Below are 18,455 nucleotides of genomic sequence, written 5' to 3' on the forward strand. Positions count from 1 at the left end.
GACTAGAGTGAAATGATATTGTATACTTACATTGAAAAATAATAACAGTCCTTTGATTTTGCTTGATTACAGTTGAGGAACTGTCCTCTAATTTGACTGAACTGTGACCATAACTAGCAGGCATTTTGCTATAGTAATTGCAGACTTTCTCTCATGACAAATTTTAACCTTACTGGGTTCCCTCCTTGAACCTGTTACCCATAATGCCTTGCCTGGCTCTCAGGGGAGGTGTGGTCTGCATGCGCTTTTTTCCTTTTCCTGCACCAAAACACAGCGCTCAGTCAACCGAAAAAACAAGGACACGCATTGTGGCGATGAAACAGAAGCACACATTTAAAAACTCTTAAGCACATCTCCTACCTCACAGAACTCAATTAATCTCTCCTCATTGCAGAAATAATTTAAGGCAAAGTCTTTGATAGCCTAAGTGCATCTTTGTTAATAGACTTAGAAGTGTCAAGACATGAGAGTCGCTGGATTTAAAATATATAGTGTTGATTTTACAAAAGAACCAAATCTGTAGCCAGCTGCCTGAAACCTCAAAATAAAGGCTGCTTTCTATGTAAACTGAGCTTGCCCTTCATTCAGAAAGTACCATATTGGAATGGTTAGTGCTCTAGACTTACAGAGAAAGAGATAATTCCATGGTAGCTCATTTAGAGATGAACAGTAGTGTCTAAGCCGCGGGGAGAAGGGGGAGATGTGGTTAGAAGCAAGGCAGGGGTTAGTGAGCTGGGATGCTGTGGCGGTGTAGGGTGGGCTTGGGATCGGAGCTGGTTGAGATGGGGGTGGAACAGAAGGGGTGCTGGTGTTTGGGGGGTGCTGGGGAGGGGGGGTTTGACTCTACACACAACAAGTGGCAGTTCAGTGTGTGGTCAGGGTGGCTGCCAAGCACTGGGCCCCTGGATTGCAGGGGACTGTTGAGGGGACTGTGGGGAGAGGCAGAGGAGGAAGATGAGTGAAAACAGGAAGGATGGCACCAGTTAAAGGACAGCTTACAGATGGGGGCCTTACAACCAGCAAAGGGATGTGTGTGCGCGCAAATGTGTGCACAGAGACAGCTCGCCCACTCTTAGAAAACACTGCTTAGGGAATTCATGAGGTATAAAATCTCCAGCAAGGAATCTGAGATGGAAGAAATTACTGAGAGTCTTCAGAAAATAAAACAGAACCAGAGACAGCTCTTGACGGGTTATAAAAGAAACCTTCCATAGCTTTTGGCTAGCCCAGCGCTTTGTAAAGTTGCAGTAAAAGCGAAACGTTCACAGGCCCGCAATAAAATAATATTTGGCCTGCAGAAAGAACATTAGCAAAAGGGAGAAAATTGAAGACGACGAAGCAGCACTATAAGGCACATATCCCACTTCCACATAAGCCAGGCTGATGATCCCCCGATGCGCTCCCTCCATGGCTCTGAGACACATGGCAATAATTTAGAGCCCTATTTTCTACTTCCTAAAGCTAACATGCAGGATCAACCACTTCCAGGGCACTCCCAAGGTTAAGCCCTTCTGCCAAGTGACACAATAAACATGACAAACTAGACGCCTGGGGCCGACAGGCTACCTCTACTCATGTTGCTGATGAGACTGCTGACGGATCTCAGTCTACCCTTTAATACTTAGCATACGTCCATGTGACAGTAAAACAAATGATTCCTAATTGCATTCAGTTATCCAGCATTGAAGCTACTTTAGCAAAAATAGTGTAGCCTTTTTTTAACTGAAGGGAAGACACATATATGGGGTGCCATTAACTTTTTCCTCAGAGTAAACCATAGCCTTCTGATTAAATTAAACAAACCATCAATGTAATCCAGCAAATACAAAGCAGTGACAACAACATAATATTTCATTAGGTTATCCTTTGGCCTTTACAACCTGTCACAAGCTGTATAGAGGAAAACAAGAGTTCCTTACCTAGGACTCTCGTCTTTGACTATTTTGTAGTCTTCAGGTATTGTACGTTTTTCAACATAAAAAATTTGTGGGTGAAACTGTATGTTGCCGTCTTGTCCAGGAATTAAAAGAGATATTTATTTATCTCACAAAGACTTCCCTGGCTTAAAAAGGAATAAACAAAAACATAAATAATTATATATATATATATATATTATCTAGCAATTAAAAAAAACGACCAAATCAGGATCATGTTTGAGTGACAAAGAATTGCCAACCCATACATCATCTCCTGGGCAAATGAGTACCTCTGAGAGGAGTTTTCTAGGCGCTTGCCCTTTAAATTTCAGTGCTCCCCCCTAATTCCATGCTCTCTCGTATTTTTAGTCCTTGTTTTAGTAGTTCTCTGTACAATTCATCTATGCGTGTCTATGGTTAGTTGTCCATTTTGTCCTTTTGAACTTGGCTGTCTGTCTTTTCCTCTTTTGTGTTTGACTGCTTCGACTGAAGAGAGTCAAACAATTTAAAATTCCTTTGTGTTCCTGGAGTGTTTCTTAGTTGTCATGTCTCTTTCTCTCTTCCTGTGTCCATTTTTTTTCTTGAGAGCCTTGTTGTACTTTCACTCACTGCAATCATTAGTATCCTTAGTCTAATCCAACTTTTCTCTGTCTCTTTTTTTTTTCTCTCTCTCAGCAGGCCGTGCCCCAATCGAACTATGACATGTCTGTGTCCATTCCCGTTAGCAACCAGAACAATCTCATTTACAGCCATCCCGGTGGTTCCCTTGGCAACCACAACCTGTTGCCACTTGCGCACCATGGCCTACAGAGAAACAGCATGTCCCCCGGAGTTACACACAGACCCCCCAGTGCAGGTAACACAGAAGGGCATCACCCGCACTCATGCACCCATGTACACGCTGTTATCCCATCTGTGTATCTTTGTCCTTGTCTGTCGAGCTAATCGACTAGCACATCTACCCACAATATCCCCCCTTAAGGCAGCAAATTAATTCAAATTCCCATCTACTGTATATAGTCACATATTGCGTGCTCAGTCTCGTTGATTTAGTGTGAGGTTCTAAATATGGGATGTTTTGCCTATGTATAGGATTTGAGTTGTTGGTGACATAAGCAAATCAGGCCTGTTGGTTTGTTATTGTTGTCCAAAGTCCTTTTTCTTTCCCTCTGGTCTGAAGGCTGCTGCCCACACGCTCACCCTGTCATTACATCTTGATGCTAGAGGCGGTAGCACAAACTCAATATGAGTTTTGGCGCTCATAGCATCCACACCAAACCACACACGTTCTCGACCCTCCCACTCTTCCACCTCACATGGCGTAAAAATAATAATGTGTCATTTTTCTTGGACGGTAGCTTAATGTATCCACTCACAGTGTCCAGTTGCTTAGAGTGTAACTGTTTGAGTGGGAAGGAGTGTAAATTCAGGTATCCATACACATATGATGTAGTGACACACAAACACAAGCCTATGCACACACGGTGGATTGTGATTAAATTGAGTTGGCTTCTGAAAGGCCAGCGAGGTAACAGACAGAAGGCTTAGTGGATGTTATGTGGGTGTCTATTCTCTAATGGTTTTCTCTCTCTTGCTCTCCTATCTCTTTCATCTTTCAGGTGGCCTCATGGGTGCTGACCTCACCACTGGCGCAGGCACCAGTGCTGGTAAGAATGGCCTCTTCTCGCTCACAGTTGTCTGCTAATACACACACACATACACTCACCCACACACACATATGGCACCCACTCACCCACTCTGGGCCATAAAATGCATGACTAATAGTAACCCAAACCCAAGTGGAGATTTTGTCCATGATGTGTTGATGTTAGTGGTCGTGGAGTTCATCTGGGAATGTTTGCCTAGTGCTGGGGCTGTGACACATCCTGCCTGGGTTCAGCTATAAAATGGTAGAACAAGTGTGTGGAAACAGAAATAAACTCGCACTAAATACTGAAGCAGCAAATTGACTGACGTGCAGTCAGAAAAGATGGACTTTTGAATGTAGAGCTGGATTCTCTCTTTCTCTATATGACGAGCCGTCGTTTTTATATTTACCACATCTTGGATTTGGATGTAAATTCAAATTGACAACACCCATAGCTCCCATGCAAACGTGATACTCAATAAATGCTAGCATATGTCTGCAACTAAATTAATTCAATGTTTGGAGTGGCTCACCACGCCATAATGATCCCGGGGAGAGTGGAGCAACCCATGTTTAAGGAACATGTGTAAGAAATCTTATGTGTTAGCTTCTGTGTGTCAATGGATTTTCATCCCTAAGGACATGTCAGGCACAAGTTTATGGCAAGAGACTCCCTATTAAAGGGTTACATTTTACAGCCTACGTACAGTGCCGAGTGTAAAATTGGAGAGCGATGGGGTCAGAGGGGTACAGCTGGGTAGCCTTGTCTGGCCTCTAGGGCTTCATCACAAGGGGTCAATGCCTGGTTTCTCTGTCTGGTCGCTCATCACACACACAACAGGACCATTTGTTGTGGCGTGTGTTCCGTCGACGGCGTGCTGCAGAGCATGCTTCAAATGTACCCTTTGTGTCACCGCGTTGAAGGAACAGAGGCTCTCTGTGAGAGCAGCGCGTCGCTCAGCAGCAGCGAAAAACACGACGTGGAGAGAGAGTCATGTGGGAGCTAAAAAATTCCATTCAAAGCTCTCTTAAATCTCATCTAGGGGGGAGAGAAAGATCGTGTGGGGAGGGGGGAACCCCAGTGATGAATATCCACTGATGGTGGAGGCATGAGTGCAAAGAAGAAACACTGGGAAAACACAGATGGAAGTGTTCTGTGAACTTGGTCAGCCATTTTAATGATGTTCCTCTAAGTGACTCAGTGTGAGGTGGCCCAGCCACTGTGGCACCACAAAGGCTGTTCTAATGTTCCTCATCTCCTCACTGTAAGTTTTGATAAAATGATTGTACAAGTAGCTATCTGGTTATGTGTGAGTGTCTTACATGGCCTAGCCCAAGTGGCATAAGCGAATGATGCCTTTTGTGTGTGTTTCTGTAGAAGTGTGGATGAGTGTGTGGTTCAGACATGCATATAAACACAACACCTCCTTTGTGCCTTAGAAGTCATGGGTCCACTGTCTCTAAAGAGAGACATGTGGGAGCAAAGATTACAGCTTTTTAAGCCCAACACACATGTATTTAGCATTACCTGGGCTATTCATGTAGTCTGTAAGGATTTTATAATTAATTTATGTCTTAGTCAAGTGAGAATCTGCAGTGTCCTCAATTTGTGAAGCTATAATTCCACAGCTACAAACGTATACCAAACACAGGCCATCTGAGTAAACAACTAAGTTTTATAAACGATCTATGTCCATAAAATATTCCCTTTTTTCTTTCCTTTCTCTGGGATAACATTGATGAAGTGGGATTATGAAATGTGATGGGTTTTTAAAGGGTAAATTCTACAGGCTCATGTAACTTTAATGTATGGCGACATGGAGTCATATTTTCCACATTTGAGAGATAGTGCAAATGGCCTCAGGCTGTTTCACAAGTTGAGACACAAACGTTTTTAAAATGATCCAGACCAGTACTTGAATGTCCTGTACCCAATTTCCCATGTTCCTTTTCATTGCAGCATAAGACTATGACTATGTTTCAATCATATCTGTTGATAATCCTTGGATTTGGCAAGTACATTTAATTATTAAACAGACTTTTTTTGTATCTTTTGCAAAATCCAGACATAGTGGTAAAGTCTAAATCACATAAAGTCCCTAGGTAATTCCAGTCCATTGCAAATGGGGCATGTTACTGCAAGGCTGCGTCATCATGTGTCTTCTATGGAAATATTATGAGAAGTATATGTGCATGCGCAAGTCCGCTCATTTATATACTCTGTGTTCAATCTGTTAACTCCTTTACTGGCTAGAAGAGAGTGTGAAGTGAAGGGAAGAGACAGAAAGTGAGTGAGGGAGAAAAAGAGAGCTGATGAAGGGAGCTCAGTTTGGACCAAGGCCCTAGCTTGTAAAAACCTCCCACCTTCATTTGTTCAATTATGCAGCTGTCATCTATGCTCCGATCAGCACTCTGCTCACCAAAGCACTGCGAGAAATTAACAAGAACCTTTTGTCACCTCTCACCTTGTTCACACACCAATTACTCCCTCAAATGAGTTCCATTCAAGCTACATCTTTAAGACATCTCTGATCAAAATAACTCAGAAACACAAGCTAAAAGCATATATACAAGAACTGACAACAAGTCTGGCTCAGTAGATCAAACAATGTGTGTCTCAATCTTGGCAACACCTCACACCAACTGTACAAGTTGTAAGCGTGAGCCTGACACCTTAGTTCAGTTGGAGAATTCAGGGTTGAATGCACGTTTGGCAAAACCGCAACGGAAGAGTGTGTGTGTATGGGGAATAGAATGGAGCACGCCTGTTAGACCACAACAGGACATCAGAAATTTGTTCAGTAACAGTAAAATGTACATGAGTTTAACCACACCTCTCCTCCGTGTGTGTGTGTGTGTGTGTGTGTGTGTGTGTGTGTGTGTGTGTGTGTGTGTGTGTGTGTGTGTGTGTGTGTGTGTGTGTGTGTGTGTGTGTGTGTGTGTGTGTGTGTGTGTGTGTGTGTGTGTGTGTGTGTGAGTGTGACAGTGACAGTGACAGAGAGAGAGAGAGAGAATGAAGACTAGGGGTGTCAAAAACATGGAACTCAAAGTATGCTTGGTTGTAACCATGGCACCTATTGAGGCATCTTCACCTCAGATGTCCCCTCCGCACCTCAGAAATAGCAAAAACCTGTTTATCTGAATCTCAGATCTGATGTCAATCTCTGTGTGATTTCTACGCAGCAGCAAAACAGGCTGTGCTGTGTTTAATTTTGGTACTTCCTGTAAACGGTTGACGCTAGTTCGACCGTGCAAAGTGGCATTAGGGGAGCAGAGTGTAAATTAACTCTGGATATGTCCTCCGCTGTTGTGATACTTGAGCAAATGAATTGAATTGAATGCATCTGTCTTCAAAATCAGAGTGATCAAGCTACAGTACAAAAAGATTTCAGTCACAGTTCTTTCTGCGTTTCCTTAATTAGCCAATGATTTTACTTGTGATGTGCTTAAGGACTGGCCTATGCCACTCATGATCATAGTCATCTAGCAGATAATTGACTGGACTGCAGCCCTCTTCACAGGGTGGCAATACACAGATGTCTGATTAACTGTCACCGAGATGAAGTCTGTCATCTTGACCAAAGTGTGTATGAATGTCTCTCTATAGCTCAGTCATCTGTATTCATTTGTACAGAAACACTGATGTACTTCCTGCTGTGTTATTTACTAAAGTGTGTGTATGTGTGCTGTGTGTGTGTGTTTTATGTGTGTGTGAGGTCTTATTCAGCTATCTCCACATGCACCCACTCGATTCCACAAAGGGCCAGCCATGAGAATGAGAGAGCGGGAAAACTGAAGAGGCAGCTGCCTCTTTGCTAATGTGAGATTGACACTGGAACTAAGAGGGTCCAATACAAAACACACATGTTCATCCAAATGCATGGCTTGCGCATAAGCAGTCATACAGAATGTCTCATAGAGTCTCAAATCGCACTGTGCGAATGTGCACTGACAAAAATGATGCTTATGTAGAATCATGGAGATGCCAAATTTTATAAAACATAATATACAATAAGGACAAAGTCTGTGCTGTTAACATCAACGTGTATTTCTCACACATCACACATGCCAGCAGAGGAACTGATGGAGTGACTGCTAGTGTGTGTATGTACACACTCCAGAAGTAACACACTGTTTTTCTCGTTTTCTGTCAGACGGCCTCATTTTCTCTCACCGCTAGCGGTCGTTTACTCTTCAGATTGTTCAAATTGAGCTTTTGAGACTTTTCATTTCCAAACAACAAAAACCTCGCTCTCAAATTAAACAAAGATCAGCGAGGGAAATTGCCCAGGAAGACATCTGCGACTCATTTTCCCCTGGAGTATATGATTAGGAAATTCATTTATGTCTAACGTATAATTCCTGCCCGACTTTCAAGTGGGAACGTCCACACAGTGCCCTGTGTTCTACCCCTTGGAAGAAGGAAGCAGAAGTAAGGGAAAAAAAACAGCCTGTGGGATTGGGTTAGAAACAAAGACTGTGTTGCTTGCAAGAAAACTCTACTCTTAGTTTTTTTAATGATGTTACTGGGATTACGCCCCACCGGTTGTTAGGAGGAAATGGGTGCTGCACTGGGCCCTCCTTATTTAGGGGACTGCAGATCTGGTGGCAACCCCAAGGCAGGGTCTTTGTCTCAGAGAACCACACGTGTGTTTAGCTCTGATGGCCAAATGATGGGTCCCATCCCTCTGTGGTCTTGGTAGCCATAATTAGATGTTTTTACACAATTTGCTGGCTGTTGCAGGGCACATGTAGCCTTAACTGACAGTGACAGAGGTGGAGTGGTGAGGTCCTCTTAACTGGGTGCCTTCATTGTATTTCTGCCAAGCAAACAGTGGTGATCATCAAGGCAAAAACAATACACTTGTTTGACTATATGTCCCGCCAACCTGCTTCACTTTCATGACACACCATTCAGAACTCCTGGTGTCTTCAGACTGAGATTATAAAATGTCTGCCACAGGAAGTGGAGATGGGACAGAAACACTGAAAAGGAGCATGAGGTGTAACTAGATTTCTGTAGTTCTTCATTAGGCACAAACAGGAGGGTTCCCAAAATGTAACTTTTGTAACAAGTTTATTAACATATAGCTGTGTCTTTTGTAAATGTATCTTTAAAGCATTTAATGATTATTTGTCTCTTTCTCCCCAACCTTTATCTGCTTTTTCAGGAAATGGATATGGAAATCACCGCAACTCGCCCGGTCTGCTGGTCTCTCCTGGTGGCATGAACAAGAACATGCAGGCCAAGTCTCCCCCGCCCATGAACTTAGGCATGAACAACCGCAAACCTGACCTACGTGTGCTCATCCCCCCTGGCGTCAAGAACAACATGCCCTCCATCGTGAGTAATCTCTCCCTCTTTTCATTTCCCTACTGTATATCTTCTCTATCTATGGGGGGTCTTTATTTTTTTGTGCTATTGTTGATTTCCTTTCTTGTCGTCTCTGCTGCTTTCATCTCCTCATATCAGACTTGGGTTTATAAGGTTATGTTTGTGATAAGCTGGACTTTTGGCACATGGCAGGGTTTTTTGTCATGTGCCTAGGCAGCTTCTTTAACTCACATCCTTTTAGAAAAAAATACATTTGGCCCATGTCTGATATACTGTCAGATATTTTTCCTCCGCTGTGTGTGTCTGTGATTGCTTATATATTAGACCCTGATATTTGTCCTTCATCTCTATCTAGTTATTTGCTTTAAGTTAATTTTGTTGTTTCTAGCTTCCTCGCTGCGGTACTTGCAGTGTTTTTGCTTGACTCAATCCTACAATAGCTCCCTAGTTCCAACACTTATATTTTCTCACTCGCACTCACTAATTTGAATGTATTACCCTCCCATTTTAATGCCGTCAGTCTGAGGATGTCGACCTGCTATTGGTAAGTCAGACTGCCACTTAGATTTAGAGTAAAACAACTAATTAGAAATTGGAAAGTTTGTCTGGTGAGAAACTGGTTATTGTGAGCGTATGCCTCATACAACTGAGAGTATTGCTGTCATCTAAGTCTGACGTCTTAAATTGCACTACAATTTTCTATCACATTTGAGATTATTAGAGCTAGATACAGTTCGTTTTTTTAGAAAAGCAGAGTTACTTTCACCTTTATTGTTGCTGACTCTGCTGAAGGCTCCAATGTCACCTCTCGCAACATTGTGTGAGGGCACAGTGCCATCCAGTGGAGAGTCAGAGTAAAAGCAGCCTGGCCTCTTTTCTGCCTCAGCCCTTATGTATCTACTCCTCCCTTCCTCACTTTTATCTTTCCGACTGAGTCTCACGCCGCACACGTACAGCTTTTATTACTCGGAATGTGCAAATGAAGGATGATAAAAGAGTCATTTTGCATCAAACCTCCATTATTTTCTGCCAAACCCTCCCCTCTGCTAAAGTAAATTGCCTCTCCCTTACCGTCGCTACCCTGCGTTGCCTTGGAGACCGATGGTGTTACTATAGCGACAGTGGGCCCTCGGAAAGGGTGGTAAATGATAGGGTTGGCAGGGTTCAGCCGTGCCGCATGTCAAGTGATTAATTTCCCCTGAAGTTGGCATCACATCCATTCTCTCAGCATCTGTTGAGTAAATGAAAGAAAAAAATTAACTTTCTTGGTTTATTGTAGTTTTCTGTTTGTTTTGTCAGGAAGTTGATTTTGTGTTTTATAGCCTCTCCCATCTCTCTTGTTCACAGAACCAGAGAATAAACAACTCCCAGTCTGCTCAGTCATTGGCCACCCCAGTGGTATCAGTAGCAACTCCAACTCTACCAGGACAAGGCATGGGTGGTTACCCATCTGCCATCTCTACTTCATACGGTACCGGTATGTACTGTTTTTACATCTATATAAACTGATTTCTAATATGCCCATTAATAAATTCTCTATAATTAGCTTTTATATATTTTAGATCATTAAAATTAGTTAAAGTTACCCGGTTGTAAACCATTAAAAACAAAAACATTTATTTATTTTCAGTTGTTTTGTAAAAAGGTGTGATTTCATTTCAATATACAATATATGTTGCTTTCGAAACCTACTTCCCAAAAGTGTTATACAGCATTCTAACAGCAGAGGGTGTTATTGTCACACCGACAGACACAGAACAAATTCATGTAGCATCACAGCAGCTTTTATCAGAGCTGCATTCTCTTTGCTACCTTACTTGAACTTCTTTGAGCAACCTCTAATCTTCATCCTCCTCTTCCTTTTTCCTCGTTGTTTGTACACAGAGTATTCCCTGAATAGTGCAGACCTGTCCTCCCTGTCTGGCTTCAACAGCGGCAGCTCCCTTCACCTCGGCTCAATGAGCGGGTGGCAACAGCAACACCTTCAGAACATGCAGCATTCAGCCCTCGGCCAGCTAGGGTGAGTGCACTGAACTTAATTTGAGGTGTTGTGTTGTTGTGAAATGCATGATTGACACATCAAGAGTCCTTCACTGTTTCAACTTTCACTTGCAAGGTCCAACACAAATATCACACCTCCCTGTTTTCATGAATACAAGGGTTTGTGTGTGTGTTTGCACCTGCATGCATGTTTGTGTGTGACAGACTGACTTTGAAATCACTCGGTTTCTTGCTCTGTAACTCTGTAACCCCTTTTCCTTTCCTTCCTACAGAAATTGCTCTAGCTCTCACTTATGTCAGGGTTCAAATCTCTCCCTGCCCTCTGCTCAAAGCCTGCACATCAAGTCCGAACCTGTTTCTCCTCCTAGAGATCGCACCAGCAGCACGGGGGGCTACGGTGGGGTGCCCCCCCCTCAGAACCCCTCGTCCCGCCAGGACTCGGGGCGCTCCCCCGTTGATAGCCTGAGCAGTTGTAGCAGCTCCCATGAGGGCAGCGACCGTGATGAGCACAGGAATGAGTTCCACTCACCTCTGGGACTGGCCCGGCCCTCCCTGGACGAGCGCGAGAGCCCCTCCATCAAACGGGTGCGCATGTCAGAAGGATGGGCAACATGATAACCCTGTCCTCTCCCCGGCAATGCCCCAAGTTGCCCTGAGCCCCCCGACAACGCAGCGTTACGATGCCCCCACGTCAGCTCCCTCCTCTTTCTCGATATCACAAGTCACCCACCACCCAACCCCATGGCCTCCCTCCTTTTATCTATTTAACGCTGAAGGAAAGAAAAGGGACAGCCCTTTTCTAAAATATGTTTGTAATTTCTTTTCCTTTTTTCTTTTCTTTTTGCTGAGTGTGTGTGCTATACATATTGACATTATATAAAGCAGTGGGGTGTTGTAATGGGGGTTTTGGGGGAGGGTCGGTATTGGTTGGGATGGGATCTTGGGGTATTTTTGTTGGGGAACTATGCATAAATTGTATTGTGTGTGGCTAAAAAGAATCACGTATGCATATATCTTTACACGTGTGTGTATGTGTATATATATGCATATCAACAAATAAACAAAAAAATAGTCAGGTACTCTGTTTCATAAAACGTACTTACACTTTGCCTCAGCGATATATCAGTGACTAGAAAAAAAAACAAAAAAAAACAAATGACCTTGAGAGTGAGTGTGTCCAATGGAAAACACCTTAGCACTTGATTTGGACAAACAGTACATGTGTACAGTGTTGGTTTCATTGCTATATACCTTCTCTGCAGTTCTCCCTTGCAAAAATGTGTGTTAACATTAGATGATGTCATGTTGCAGGTTCAACGTATTTATGTAAATAGAGGGTCAAGGGGGGAAGGGCAGGGGTCAAAAGTTGCCAGACATTACAAGATTTATTTACTCACTAAATGAAAAGCTATTATGCAACATTTGAAGGATTGTACAGGTAAACAGGCAGACCCAATGCTAGACGTGTGGAACCTTTGATAATTTTAGCGCTCCCAGTAAAGAACGGAGCTGAGTGAGGACCACCCTTTGATCTAAGAGCTGCGTAGTGTAATCAAGAAAACTCTGGATCTAGTATTAATATTCAGTATTAATAAACAAAAAAAGGAAAACAAAATAAAAAACAATTGTACGATACACTTGCTTATATTTTCATATGAAAGGAATACAATGCAAAGCATTTTTGTGGCTTTTTGTAGTTTCTATAAGCCAGAATGTGTTTTTTGATAGCTTTGCTAATAAGAGATGGATAGTTCGCCCAGAGGGGAAATGACAGGGCTTCGCAGTCCTAAGCCATGAAAAACAGACTGAGATCCAATGCTTTGCTGAACTGTTTTATCTTTGTAGAGGTTTGTTTTTAAACGTGTATTTCTAATTATATATAATAATGGTAATATTAAGATTCTTTTAAAAAAAAATCTGTGAAATTAACATGCTTGTGTATAGCTTTCTAATATATAAATATATATACTAATGATTTTTGTTGGTTTCTTAGTGGAGTTTCTATGTGCAGTTGCACAAGTTGTCTGGTTTGTTTTATTTGAGCCCTGGACAGTGCTGTTCAGGCATGTATTTAGTCTAACCTTAAAAACCAGCTGGAAAGCATTGCCAGGGTTTTGTGTGACGGAGGTAAGACAGGCCTGAATGCTAAAACACAACCTGTTAGTGGAAAATGTCATGAGACTGGGACTGGGGACGACACAGAAATAAATGTAGACACATGATGTACATGATTGTCATACTGATGAGGAAATATGACCGACCCTCAATTCATATCTAAATGCGTCTGAATGCATCAGACATTTCATTCTTAACTTAATTATCTAATTTAATATATTGAATCTTATAAAACATGTTTTTAACATTAGCAATGTTCAGTTCCATCTTAAGTCTTTACCACTTGTGTTTGAGATTTTGCACAAGCCGAGATCCAATGTATACAACATTTATTTTGAATCATGTAATATAATTTTGCAAAGTGCAGTGTGATTAATTATTCCCGATCATTTGCAACCTAATTTGATTTGGCGTCGTGACTCCTCATGTTCCAGTCTTCAAAACAGGGTTCCACATCATTTACCAAATGTCACATAACAGCTCAGCGTCAGATACACAAGGACAGATTGATCATGCTGGTATGAAAGAAGCACAATTGTTTATTTTAAAGAAATAGCTGTTTGATTTTCTCTTTTTTAAACAATGAAACTATCCACATATCTCTCTGCCTCCCACTCCCGTATCTGCTGTCACTTAAGTGTTATAATATTTCTGTGTGCATATTTCATGCAGGTTCACTATGTTGTTACTGTATACAGTCTGTGTAGTCAAACAGGGGCAGAGCCTCTATGGTGTTCTTCTCTTTTTTTTTATTCAATTCAAAAAGGTTGAGAAAAAAATAAACATGATGTTTCAGGCAGCATAAGTGTGGAGAAACCAAAGCCAGTGGCATTTATTTGTTGTAAACCCAACTTTTATTTTCACATTCATTTATGGTTTTTGCAAGCATTGAAACAAGACAATAAAAGAATTTGCTCAAATGTACAATTGGTTTCACATTTCAATTTCAGCCAATAAAAAGTAGCTTTAGATCTTCCACCAAACACATTGCTCATTGGTCTCCCTGTGCAATGAAAAGGGTTATATTCAAAAAGCTATTTTGTTTATAAAATTTGTAATTTACTGAGAATCCACTGAGTCATTTAGGCCTGATCATGTGAATCGCTTGCCTGCTGTCCACTTGATCAAAACCCACCTCGAAAATTGTCATGCTACTTGATAATGGATTCAAAATATACCAACATGTCCTGATGGTTTATTAGAGTACAATCGTTTTGAGAATAAGTTTAACCAAAGACACAGAGAAAACTTGTCTTTATATCTCTGTTTTTTCTTCTTTTTGTGTTTGTTAAATTTAAAGACTTTATTTTTCATCACCTGTTGATCAGTGGTTCTTTGTCATAATTATAATAGATTAAATGTTGGTACCTCAGACGTGACAAGAAGTACCTCAGCTGATGTTTTGATTCAAGGGGGAGACCATACACCTGTACAGCCATGTGTAATAACCATGTAATAACATTGCTTGAGGTCCCTACAATCACATGGGATTCTTTGTTGCTCCACCGTGTTTGTGGTTTATTTAAGTTGTATTCGAAAGCTAAAAAAAACCGTTTTTTTTCTTTAAAAGGTAATACTGTATGTTAAAATGCTTAAAAAGTCAGTCTGTAGTATCAAATGTAGCTTGTATAAACCTGAATATGGGGAGGTTGGAACTAAGGTTTTCTGGAACGCAAGAGCGGCTTTTAGCGGCATAAGCTGGCCTTTGTCGCCACTTGAGACTAAGATGGTATTAAATTAAATCCACATCTCTGTAACTCAAGGGACTTGATTCAGCTGTATGTAGTATGGGGATGGAAAAAAAAAATCTCCTCTGCTGGAGGGAAAGGCTATTTGTATTTTGCAGAGATTTCAGTAAAGTTACTGGCTTTCTTAGTTATCCTGATGTGACTTGGTGTGAATTCATTGTGTGTGACTTATTTCTGCATGCATCTCCAAATAATGGCCACTATAAACCAAAAAAGCAAAAACATAAACAAACTTCTGTCTGCATGTTGACAAATAGCAGCTTACATTAGGAGAAGACATTTTATGACATTGAAATAATGACAACAGTATCGTTTGTACATTTGCTTCTTCCCATTTACATTTTAAAAAAGGACATTTTGGCATTAAGTTTTCATATTGAAGACATTTATTTGACATTTAAAGCCAAGGTTTATCTCACTTAACATTCAGTAGCATTAAATGATATTCCTTAGACAATACACATTCACAGCGAAAAAAGTGTTCATAAACAATGCAAACAAAGTGTTCTGCTCCTACAATTGTAAAGAGATGTAAAGAAAAAATCCCTTAACACACACACACAAATGCTCAAGGCCTTCTACAGCACAATCTTGAGTTCCAGAATTAAATGAGAATGAAAACAGAAAATAAGGAATAAAAACATAATTTTTCCACCTGTTACAGTTTGGAACCTATCAATCATCAAGTGTTTAATTTTTTCAATCAAGCTTTGGAAAAAAGCAAGCATCAAAACCAACGTACTTTCATATAGTAACTTTCCGTGTGTTTGAAATTCGATAGCGAGCTGTTCTTACTTTATCCCTCCATAGTGTAACTTATCTTCATAATATTAATGATGGTAACGGGCTTTTTGTTTAGAGTCATGGATAGTACGTGTTTTAAAGACCAATTGAATCATTCTTCTGCGTGTTGAAACCAACCAAGCTTGGAGTTTCGTTTGTCTTTCAAATCATTTCGAGTTCGTTACACATAGGCCTTTAGAAACTCATGAGCCCTGTGTCTTGTGTATTTGAATTAATTCACTTCATTAGCCTATATTGAATCATTTTAAACGAAAAGTGTGTTAAGACACCTGCAAATGGAGGCAAAGCTGCAGGATGATGAAACATTCAAACTTTTGTTGTTACATCATCAATGATCGATTTCACATGTAAACTAAAAGCAACACAGTCAAGAAATGCAATCTCAAAATATCTAAATAAACTACAGCTTTATTTTGCTACACTTGCAATTGAATTAAATACAGTTACATTTTCTGAAAGAAAAAGAGAATGTATTAAAGGCTTTGTATTATCAGAGTCCGAATATAGAGCCTCTGGACGTCGATTGTTCTTTTTTTAAAGACGCGAACATTGAAAAAAGATAGGTGTGATAACGTTACCTTAATCGAGTGGATTCAACCTAATTTAATCTATCTACTAACCTCGAAATTATTGTAACGAACCACACAAACGCGTGTCTCTATCATTACAATTGTGCACGAAATAACGAAAGGTAACGAAATAATAATCTTAATTAAAGCATTTGGTATTCAACAGCAGGCTGCAGGCGAAACAATCATATCTTAACAAACAAATGGTTTAAGATGTAGGCTACGTTGCTCGATAGCTACAGTAACGGTATATGTAACTTGCTGTAATATGCACTGCAGTTTTCCGATGGGGATCCGTGTTACTAATCAGCGAGTTTCATGGGTTTATATTTTATAGTATTTTTATCTTGTCAATATTCCTGCATTATATGAATTCCTGTATTGGTTTTCCAGGTTACTGAATAGCGTGTTTGCAGGTTTTAATTAGGCCGCACTCGATGAAGTCCCTCCTCAAGTACATTAAGCTTTTAAATTATTTGAAAGGTTCAATTCAGTAGCCCATGGTGAAAAAATATCATTTATCATTTATTATATGTCAGAAATAATCGATTGTGACAGCAGTTCTCACAATTTCTCAACAGTTCAGACTCATGCAAACCACGTCCCCTTTTTAACTGGCAAACATAGCTGACCATTCTCTTGTGAAACACCACCACAAGGTGAGAAAATCGGAGAAAACTAAGCTATGGTCAGACAATGGAAAGTAACGAGCACATCATAGGTTCAGTCTAAGGAATTAAAACATATTCAATTTACCTATTAACCGGTAAACTAAAAATAAACCGGCATAAATAATATTTAAACCCTACTCGAACCTGCACTGTAACATGAAGCATCATGCATGATGAAATATGTGCCAGTTTACACGTACCACGATCTGTAATGTAGCACATCTATCTGAGCTGTCGCAATTTAACATTTCCACAAAAACAAAAATGTATTCAAGGTGCCCTTACATGCTATGATTAGAGACAGTTTCACGCATTCATTTGGGAGGGGCCAGAAGGTGTATGTAGGGTATTTCGGTGACTGTGCAGGCCGTTCACGTTTTCCTCATTAACATTCCCTACATTCACCACTGGATGTCACCGTTTAGTCGTCTAACCCTACCATCGCAACCTTCTCCCTCCTCATCCTCAGTCTCCAAATCTATTCATGTAGATCAGCCATACATAAATAAGCCTTTGTACTATCCTTTAACTGTTTTATGAGATATAGAATATTCTTCTCAGATCATTTAAATATACACATCATTTTGTTAAGATCCGATTTTAATAAGAAGGGTACGATGAAAGAAAATACTGAATAATAATAATAACAATAAGGAATTTAGAATCTCACATTGAAATGCAGTGGTCTATAAGAAACAATAGTCCATGTTTGTTCCCAATTACTTAGAGGAAGATAAAGAAAAGTCGAAAAGACTAAATGAATCAGTGCATGGTGCATGCTGCAGTAGACACATCGCTTTGGTACAACTACAGGTATGATATTGAAAAAGTAGTCTGGCTGCTTCTTTAATTTAAGGGCTTCGTTACATCAATTTCAAAATTCTGTTTGCCAGACAAGGCTCGCCTGTTCCTGTCCCCATCTGCATGGTGAGCTGGTGTCTAGCCATAAATTGGAGGAAAAATATGTATTTTAATATGGGTTTTTCTTCTTCACTGGAAATTTCTGACAATATTACCCCACACGCTTATTGCATTTTCCTCGTTTTAAATCACACGTTGAGCCGAATTATTTGCTCACATTTCCATACGAGATGGAAACACAAAACTTGCTCTTATTTTGTTTGTCCCTGTTTTGCACTACATCTGTTTGAAATCTGCAAGGCTGTTTATTCTTTGGCTCGAGCACGCGGCTCTTAAGTGTATTGTCACAAACGGAGTTATATTGCAAACCAATTGTTTTAATCATGAGGAACAGAGAAAATACACGGTTTCCATAAATTGTGTGTCTGCTATACATGATTTAAATGAGGATCACTGAGCAGCACAGCGGGCTGCTTTCCTGTGTTACTCCCATTGCAGAAGCTCGACCTGCAGGCAACATAAATATAGGCAAGAGGAATAAAATAATAATAAGGTGAGCAAAATCTCCTGATTTACCCTGCTAATGTTGAAGGTACACCTTTTGCAGAAAAAACGGATGTTAACAAATTGATCCGTTTTTTTAGTGAGAACAAACCTCCACCACTCGATAGAAAGAGGTTGCATTAGTTTAGTTAAATCATCAACAACCACCATCTTTTTGTAAAACCGTCCTACTCAACTCTTGCGTCGTTGCATCGAGTTGTCATTAAAAAAATATATTGTATTG

General features: G+C 40.6%; 1 protein-coding gene across 8 annotated transcripts in view; it reads left to right on the forward strand.

Annotated features, from left to right (window-relative positions):
* Window positions 1-14,894, forward strand: part of mef2cb (myocyte enhancer factor 2cb) — a 70,164-nt gene extending 55,270 nt beyond the window's left edge. For 3 of the 8 annotated variants that reach the window (XM_063897101.1, XM_063897104.1, XM_063897102.1), the window contains 7 exons: window positions 2,592-2,772; window positions 3,536-3,583; window positions 8,736-8,908; window positions 9,420-9,443; window positions 10,247-10,376; window positions 10,784-10,919; window positions 11,173-14,894. In XM_063897101.1, coding sequence (XP_063753171.1) covers window positions 2,592-2,772; window positions 3,536-3,583; window positions 8,736-8,908; window positions 9,420-9,443; window positions 10,247-10,376; window positions 10,784-10,919; window positions 11,173-11,515 — 1,035 coding nt within the window. In that variant the 3' untranslated portion in view covers window positions 11,516-14,894. The remainder of the gene's footprint in view (window positions 1-2,591; window positions 2,773-3,535; window positions 3,584-8,735; window positions 8,909-9,419; window positions 9,444-10,246; window positions 10,377-10,783; window positions 10,920-11,172) is intronic. The other 5 variants (XM_063897103.1, XM_063897105.1, XM_063897108.1 and 2 more) reach the window with 3 other exon arrangements.
* The last annotated feature ends 3,561 nt before the right edge of the window (window positions 14,895-18,455 follow it).

Source organism: Eleginops maclovinus, chromosome 12 (assembly GCF_036324505.1).
Source record: "Eleginops maclovinus isolate JMC-PN-2008 ecotype Puerto Natales chromosome 12, JC_Emac_rtc_rv5, whole genome shotgun sequence".
Taxonomy (NCBI): domain Eukaryota; kingdom Metazoa; phylum Chordata; class Actinopteri; order Perciformes; family Eleginopidae; genus Eleginops; species Eleginops maclovinus.